At 39.5% G+C, this 8,803-nt stretch overlaps 2 protein-coding genes across 6 annotated transcripts in view; both read right to left on the bottom strand.

Moving 5' to 3' along the window:
- Positions 1–1,923, bottom strand: part of cysltr3 (cysteinyl leukotriene receptor 3) — a 5,954-nt gene extending 4,031 nt beyond the window's left edge. For all 3 annotated transcript variants that reach the window (XR_014596569.1, XR_014596570.1, XM_084002738.1), the window contains exon 1: positions 1,769–1,923. Coding sequence is in view for 1 of the 3 variants with exons in the window: in XM_084002738.1 (XP_083858864.1) it covers positions 1,769–1,775 (7 nt within the window). In the remaining 2 variants the exon portion in view is untranslated. The remainder of the gene's footprint in view (positions 1–1,768) is intronic.
- Positions 1,924–5,286: 3,363 nt separating this feature from the next.
- LOC311008839 (uncharacterized protein) lies at positions 5,287–8,674 on the bottom strand. Of its 3 annotated transcripts, none has more exons than XM_084002759.1 (3): positions 8,397–8,674; positions 6,248–6,610; positions 5,287–6,078 (listed from the first exon to the last, which is right to left on the bottom strand). In XM_084002759.1, the coding sequence occupies exons 2-3, from the start codon at positions 6,597–6,599 to the stop codon at positions 5,903–5,905; spliced, it is 528 nt and encodes a 175-aa protein (XP_083858885.1). In that variant the 5' UTR covers positions 6,600–6,610; positions 8,397–8,674; the 3' UTR covers positions 5,287–5,902. The 3 variants fall into 3 exon arrangements, with proteins under 3 accessions (XP_083858885.1, XP_083858886.1, XP_083858884.1); XM_084002760.1 differs by having other exon boundaries at positions 8,405–8,674; XM_084002758.1 differs by lacking the exon at positions 8,397–8,674 and adding an exon at positions 7,431–7,589.
- Positions 8,675–8,803: the final 129 nt, after the last annotated feature.

Here is an 8,803-nt window from a genome sequence, read left to right as displayed (position 1 = left end):
TCTCTCTTTGTGATTGTTGTGTCTCTCTGTAGTTGTTTTGTTCTTTGTAGTTGTTGTCTCTCTTTGTAGTTGTTGTGTCTCTTTGTAGTTGTTTTGTGTGTCTCTCTGTAGTTGTTTTGCATCTCTTTGTAGTTGTTGTGTCTCTTTGTAGTTTTTTTGTCTCTCTTTGTAGTTGTTGTGTCTCTATGTAGTTGTTTTGTCTCTCTATGTAGTTGTTTTGTCTCTCTTTGTAGTTGTTGTGTCTCTATGTAGTTGTTTTGTCTCTCTATGTAGTTGTTGTGTCTCTATGTAGTTGTTTTGTGTCTCTCTTTGTAGTTGTTTTGTCTCTCTTTGTAGTTGTTGTGTCTCTATGTAGTTGTTTTGTCTCTCTTTGTAGTTGTTGTGTCTCTATGTAGTTGTTTTGTCTCTCTTTGTAGTTGTTGTGTCTCTATGTAGTTGTTGTGTCTCTATGTAGTTGTTGTGTCTCGATGTAGTTGTTGTGTCTCTCTGTAGTTGTTTTGTCTCTCTTTGTAGTTGTTTTGTGTCTCTCTTTGTAGTTGTTTTGTCTCTCTTTGTAGTTGTTGTGTCTCTATGTAGTTGTTTTGTCTCTCTGTAGTTGTTTTGTGTCTCTATGTAGTTGTTGTGTCTCTTTGTAGTTGTTGTGTCTCTATGTAGTTGTTTTGTTCTTTGTAGTTGTTGTGTCTCTATGTAGTTGTTGTGTCTCTATGTAGTTGTTGTGTCTCTCTTTGTAGTTGTTGTGTCTCTATGTAGTTGTTGTGTCTCTTTGTAGTTGTTGTGTCTCTATGTAGTTGTTTTGTTCTTTGTAGTTGTTGTGTCTCTATGTAGTTGTTGTGTCTCTATGTAGTTGTTGTGTCTCTCTTTGTAGTTGTTTTGTCTCTCTTTGTAGTTGTTGTGTCTCTATGTAGTTGTTGTGTCTCGATGTAGTTGTTGTGTCTCTATGTAGTTGTTTTGTGTCTCTCTTTGTAGTTGTTGTGTCTCTATGTAGTTGTTGTCTCTCTATGTAGTTGTTGTGTCTCTTTGTAGTTGTTGTGTCTCTCTCTGTAGTTGTTGTGTCTCTATGTAGTTGTTTTGTCTCTTTGTAGTTGTTGTGTCTCTATGTAGTTGTTTTGTCTCTCTTTGTAGTTGTTGTGTCTCTATGTAGTTGTTGTGTCTCTATGTAGTTGTTTTGTCTCTTTGTAGTTGTTGTGTCTCTATGTAGTTGTTGTGTCTCTCTATGTAGTTGTTGTGTCTCTATGTAGTTGTTGTGTCTCTCTATGTAGTTGTTGTGTCTCTATGTAGTTGTTGTGTCTCTCTATGTAGTTGTTGTGTCTCTATGTAGTTGTTGTGTCTCTCTATGTAGTTGTTGTGTCTCGATGTAGTTGTTGTGTCTCTCTTTGTAGTTGTTGTGTCTCTATGTAGTTGTTTTGTCTCTTTGTAGTTGTTGTGTCTCTATGTAGTTGTTTTGTCTCTCTTTGTAGTTGTTGTGTCTCTATGTAGTTGTTTTGTCTCTCTTTGTAGTTGTTGTGTCTCTATGTAGTTGTTTAGCGTCTCCTTATTTTCACGTTGTGTCTAATCTTCTGGGTTTTTTTATTTAACATTATGAACACTATGTCGACGATCCCTTCTTCATCCAGAGTTTATCATTTAATCCTTCAGTTTATCTTAAAAAAGTATAAATCAAATCCACCATATTTGGATTTACTTGAAAGAAGTGAAGCGATGGTCGGCAGCAAACTGAAACTCTGAACCTGTTTAGGGTTTGGAGAGAAGCGTGAAGGTTTGGACTCACCGTTCATCCCGTCACGACATCATCCGTCCATCGGCTTCCTTCATGCTCGTCCAGTATTCAAATCCGACAGAGAGACACGTCGTGTGTCTGTTAGAGGTTCAGAGGCAGTTCCACAGAAGTAGGCGGTCCCACACACACCCACACACACACACACACCCACACACACACACACACACACACACACACACACACACACACACACACACCTCGCTGTAGGAGCGTTTTCTTAGACAGCCATTCCATCTCTGTCTGTTTGTGTGACATCATCGCTCTCCTTCTATTTAAAGCCTCCGTTCTGGTTCACCGACGGAGAAACCGGATTAAACCCTGAATCAGGATTCCAGAGGAAATAAAGGTTCACACAAAGAAGAGTGAAGAATAAAAGTTAAAAGTCACTTCAGATTACAAATCTAACTGGAACTAAAAACATTTACTCAGAAGGAAACCAACACGTAAGAGAAGATGTATTAGATTACATAATACTGTTATAGTGAAAGTACTACTACCACACTGTAAACATACTTTATATACACATACCTAGAATATAATATGGGAAGGTGGTGGTCCTGTAACACGGGAGCCAGGCGCCACCTAGTGGAGCAGAGGAGTTACCACACTGAGCATCAGGACGCTTCACAATAACCTGCTTATATCAATAACAATGACAGTAATAATTAATACGAATACGATTTATAATGCTTTAGAATAATTAAGAGTAAAAGCAGAAATGATGCCGAGACGTTTTCACAAAAATCAGACCTGAAAGTTCATCATCATTAATTAATAAAACTAATAATAAACTAGTAAGAAAACTAATACTACTAACTTTTAGAGTTTTGAGTTTAAATCTCATTTAAATGTAGAAAAAGTGGTGGAATAAACAAGAGTTTACCATTATCATGTGAAATGATATATATATATATATATATATATATATATATATATATATATATATATATATATATATATATATATATATATCATCATATAAAACATGTGCCTTAACATTGACGGACATGAAATAAAAAGAGTAAAAAACACAAAATTCCTGGGGGTCCACATTGATGAACACTTAAATTTTAAACATCATATTGAGCAACTCACCAAGAAATTATCTAGTACTTAGGTCTATTTTTTAAGTTAAGAGATTACCTTCCTCTCTCAGCACTACTCACCCTGTACAGATCTTTATTAAACCACATTTATTTTACTGTAATATCATTTGGTGTAACACCTTTCCGAGCTATCTTTATAAATTACAATCACTTCAAAAGAAAGTCATCGCACCATCTTTTGGTCACATTTCAGAGACCACACTGACCTCTCTTTGAGAGCTCAGGTGTATTAAAGCTTGCCGACCTGAATATTTTTCTAAACGTATGTACTGTTTAATCCAATGCTTGTCTGTGTGCACTTGTTCCCGTCTGCAGTCCCCTGCATAGACACAACACCAGAAATAAACTCCTGTTTAAGGGAAAAACTCGGAAACGTAAAAACACAAACTTTAGTGTCACTTGCCGGGGTTTCCAGTTATGGAATAACTTGGAGAATGATGTAAAGATGTCTAAATCGTTCTATCTCTTCAAAAAAAAAAAGTAAAAAAGCGATTTCTGTCCAATTATGTCTGGTCCTAATGTCCACTGGTCAATCATGCTACACTAACTTAAGGCTGCCTGGTCTGATTGCTGTTGATTGTAGTCTCTGGTGTGTTCCTTTTGGATACTGCTGCAATATCTGGGGTTTATGTATAGTTTTTGTGTATGTTTTTGTCATGTTTCTGGTCTATACTGTGTATTACTCTTCTGCTCAGGTTTCCACGCTGACAAGCAGCTTTTTGGGGCCTTTTCCTAGTTCATATCCTGATTACATATGAGATGTATATTTATACATGTATGATTGCAAGATATGAATAAAAACATCATATCGTAGTGCAGTGCAGGTAGGAAGTGGCAGAAACCGTGTGTGTGTGTGTCTGTGTATATATAAAATATACAGTAAAAAAACAGTAAAAGTAAAAAAGAGATTATTAAAAACATCCATCCATCCATTTTCTTCTGCTTATCCTGTATTCAGGGTTAGGGGCTGGAGCCCATCTCAGCTGTCATTGGGTGAAGGCAGGGTACACCTGGACAGGTAACCTGTCTATCACAGGGCTATTATCTATATATATATATATATATGCAAATTTCTACCAAAAGTATGCAGAATCATATATATTGTAATTATTGATGCATTCATGTGTTTGTATACTGCTTATAGTTTAATCTATAATAATAAATAATGTATGAGTTGATTGTATTTCATTTAAGTGATCTGTCAGAAAGATAAATGTAGAGCAATAAAAAGTAAAGTACAAGTACCTCAGAGTCACGTTGTGGCCTAAAAACAATGTCTTTTATTATTATTATTATTATTATACAAGCAGCCAGCAGGTGGCAGCAGACTCTCAGAGATTCTGGCTCTGATGATTCACTGAAGATAAGATCTGTTCTGGCATGAAGTATTTTGTTATGTCGTTCCACAAACATCCTGGTGAAAGTAAAAGAAACGTCCTTCACACGGTTTACTTTGAGTACATTTCAGAGGCTGTACTTCTACTTCTACTCAAGTAGACAATCTGAATCAGTACCTCTACTTTTACCCTGATGAACACAAGTATGTGTACTTCTACTTGAGTGTAGTATCTGTATGTATGACACCTGTGTGCATTTGTACTCATTAATCCTCCCACGACAATGAAAAGCTGTGAAAAGGTTTATTTGAAATGTTTCATCTGTAGGTGAGTCAGTCTGAAAGTTAAGGAAAGGAAAGGGAAATCTAATGGGAACTCCCTCCCCCATCCCATCCCGTTTGTTTGTCCTGCGGTCATTCACGCCCTGTTCACAAGCACATTCATCATCATTATCATCGTTATGTCAACATGGAACGCCAGCTGCTGCCTTTTATTTTGAAGGTCTGCATGCAAAACATCCAAAAACAGCTCAAAGGAGCTGCAGAGACTTTAACGTCCTGATCGTAGAAAGAAAAACACACACAGAGTTAATGTTTAACAAGAAGACACACTGAGAACGGCTCAAAGGGGAAGGGGAGGGGCGTAATGTACCATAACAACTATTCATATCTGTGGTTTGAGAAACGAAACCTCCATCTCAACATGTCAACACTTGTGATCAGAAAGTACAGACTCAAGTAGAAGTACATGTGCAATAGAAGTACTGATTCAACGTCTTTACTCACGTACAAGTGGGAAAAGTACAAGCTCTTTGAGCTGCAGCCAGAAGGGTGGAGCACTAGGACCCAGGGGAGAGGTGGAGCACTAGGACCCAGGGGACAGTCTGTCTATAAACAGGAAAGTGCTGACCTCATCGGACCGTTGCTGGTCTTTGGACACTCACAAAGTCCTCCAAAGAACGCTGAAGTTACAAACCAACAACTTCCTGTCAAAACAGGAAGCGTGACATGTAAAGGGGAAACCGGTTGAACTTCCTGAATCAACATGAAACAAGAGTAAACATGTCCAGAGTTAAATGTATATGTTTTATTAAAGCTTATACTGTGCATTAAGGTGCTCTGCAACATAAAAACAAGCGTTTGGAACGCAGACAGTGAAACGACATTGATTGAAGAAACATTCTAGTTGTTCATATTCTAATTCCTCATCATTCAGAAACTCAATTATATATGGGAGAGTCCCAATAAGTACATTCCAATAGAATTATATACATAAACTTCTTAAAATCATTCCTTTGGAGCCCAAAACTAGACGAACTAGATGAAGCCTTGTGACTGTTAATTACACTAAACACACAGATGCCTTGTCAAATGATAATTACTGAATAAAGTGTCTAATAAACTGTACAAAGTTAATGGAATGGAAAACAAAGTGCAGAAAAAAGTGCAGAAAAGTGCATTTCTATGCAGACGATGCCGTTCTATACATGCCGTGTTGCCCATTCTGTCTAGCAGGGCGGCTGAATGGAACCGACTTTAACTGCTGCTCAACTCGCTTTAGCCCATTTATTTGGAAAACAGAAGCGTAACAGGACTGTGAAGTTGATGTAGGAAACTTCTAGAAACAGTCGTTTGTGTGCGACCGGGTACAGATACGGGTAAAGAGATCCGAGACTCTTCAGATCACATGCTCGCTTCGATGTTCAGCCTCGAGTTTCTTTTTCGTTTTTTTTGTTTTCCAAAAAAAACACAAATAGCAACAACAACAACAAACAGAACAACAACAACAAGCACAACAGTTGTAACACTTGGCAGATTTATGGATTGATGGTTCCCGTCCTTGTTTCCAGTTGGGTGACCTGCAGAGCAGAAAACAGGTGTCAGCAAGTCTGAACTACAAACTCCAGTCTAAACTACAAACTCCAGAGTCTGGACTACAAAGTCCAGAGTCTGAACTACAAACTCCAGTCTAAACTACAAAGTCCAGAGTCTGAACTACAAAGTCCAGAGTCTGAACTACAAACTCACTTGTGTCTGCAACCACCAGGTGGATTTGGTGCTTGAAATCAGAGTAAGTTGTCCCGTTGCGTCCCGTCTGGCTGATTACAACCCGACATCCGTACGTTCCCGTGTCGTTGACGCCGACGTTCCTCAGAACGATGGAAACGCCGCCGTCCTCCGTCTCCGGACGCCCGGGCTGCACCCGCCCGCGGTAACCAGGATGCTGGTAGTCGTCGTACGAGCGCTCGTTCCTGTAGAAGAAGACGTAGACGTCCTCTTTGTCCGGCGGGTCGCGGCGTTTCCACTCCAGCAGCGTGATGGAGCCGCTCACGTCGGTCGGACACAGAAGACGGACGTTCTGCTCCGGCTTCACCTTCATCACCTCCGACTCTAAAACAGGAAAAGAGTCATTTTGAGCAGAGAAACGGGAAGGAGACGATGGAACACAAAACCCGATGTAATGGCAGACGTGCTGCTGATCTCATGACCAACTCAGCAGATTAAACAGCACTCGCTCCAGTTTGCTGCTGAATGCAGGGTTCCTCCACCTTCTCCAAACTCACATTCAAGCACTTTTCAAGCACTTCAAGGTTCATTTCCATGCTTTTCCAGCACCTTCCAGCTGTGGTAAACTCCATATTTGTATCAATCCAATGGTCAGTATTCAGTCTACTTATTCTGTCACTTGTTCATCACATTAAATGAGATGTTATTGTCCTCTAAACAACCAACATGATGTTTGGAGACAGCTTTTTACAGAAGGACCACAAATGAAAGGAAAACTAATTCCACTAACAGATCCACAGAAATATAATCACCAACTATTTTCATCATCTGTTCATCATCAAAAGTCATTTTTCATAAAGAAATGTCACAAAATGCTGTTTTTTTAATTGATGTTGTCTCATGTCTTCATGTTTAATTGTTGGAGCTTGTACTGCAAGAGTCCTGCTGACGTTTCACTTGTTTGTTTTTAAAAACCTGACGCCCCTATGTGTTTCACTTCTGTTGTTTTGATGCGTTTTATTTTCAGTTTAGTAACTTATAAACGCAAACAGAAGTACTAACGACAACAATCAGCTGCAGCTCAACCTTAGAAACATGCTTTTATCCGGTCGTTTTAAACACAAAACGCGTTTTTATTATGGTAAACATCAGCTGCTATGACGCAGCAGCATAAGAGAGTGCATGTGCGCGTGAACGCACTCACCCGCTGCAAAGACCAGCTGGATGATGACGAGACCCCGGACGGCTGAAGAAAACATGTCTGACATCGTAAAACGCGTTCTTTAGGATCGAGAGTCGTTTTTATCTGAATAAGAGTTCAAAACAAAACAAAGCTCGCAGCAGACGAGGGAGGTGGGGGGGAAGGCGGAACAGCAGGAACAGCAGGAGGCGGAGCCTAAAAGCTGCGCTCCAGTCAGATTATGTGTAGTCCATCTGTAGTCCCCAAAACAAGTAGAAAGTATTAAGAAAACCTACAGGACACAATAATTATATAGAATACATTAATAATACACAATAAAACACAAATACTCTGTAGGTAGACACAAAACAACACAAAGGCAGCCTTTGGATAAAGTTCATGAAACATAAGGCATCCTAGAATTTGAATTATAAGTACAATATATATATATATATATATATATAAAACATTTATATATATTTATGTGTAATACACAATGCCATAGAGTATGTGATAAACGGACATAAAGCAGCAGAAAAAACGTTCTTTTAGTTGATTAAAAACACTGTTATATTACATTAAATGCTGTTAAATGAGTCTTATACAGTCAAATATTCATAATGTATGAATGTACGTCTTCTCTTTGTCCACATTTTACTATAAATAATTTAATTATAATTGAAATTTAATTTAATTTAAATACAACACGTTGCCGATCATCACGAGTAACGACTTCCGAGCGAGTAACGTTAGCCTCCGTGATAACCGTTAGCATCAGTAACGGACTTTTTATTAGTTTTAATTCGACTTTCTAAAACCGAGATAAACTCTTAAATAGCGAGCTAAAAACGTACCGACTTTCTGGAAGGCTAGCCTCCGCTAATCATGCTAGGCTAGCTCACCGGCTAGCCGTTAGCTCTGCGTGTTTCCCGTCTATAAATAAATAAATACGTGAACCGGCTCTTTAAACCTGCAGGTTAGCGGACTCACCGACTCACCGACGGTCCCTCCGGGGTCACCGCGGGGGTTCACGACAACCAGCCGAGTCTCGAGGGGGGGGGGGGGGTGGATGAGCCTTTGGTCCCCCGGTCCCCGTCACCCAGCGTCATGGTCCGGATCCAGAGAGGGAAAGCTAGATCCCGCGGGGAAAGACCCGGTCCGGGTGTTAAATCAGCCATTTAATGGTCCGCCTCGGGTCCCTTACGGGTCCTCTTCAGGTCCGCTTCAGGTCCGCTTCGGGTCGGCTGCCTGTGATTAAACAACGCTCGGCTATGAATGAATACACGTGAACTACCTCTTCCGCTTCCCCCCTCAGCCAATCAGCGCTCGAGAAAGTTTTCCATAGTTGGGAAAAAAAAAAAACTTTATTTAAACACAGGTACATAAAAACAAAGTGA

The sequence above is a fragment of the Eutrigla gurnardus genome, assembly GCF_963514095.1.
Source record: "Eutrigla gurnardus genome assembly, chromosome: 23".
Taxonomy (NCBI): Eukaryota; Metazoa; Chordata; class Actinopteri; order Perciformes; family Triglidae; genus Eutrigla; species Eutrigla gurnardus.
Note: the sequence above shows the minus strand (reverse complement) of the source record. Positions and strands in the feature narration are given on the sequence as shown.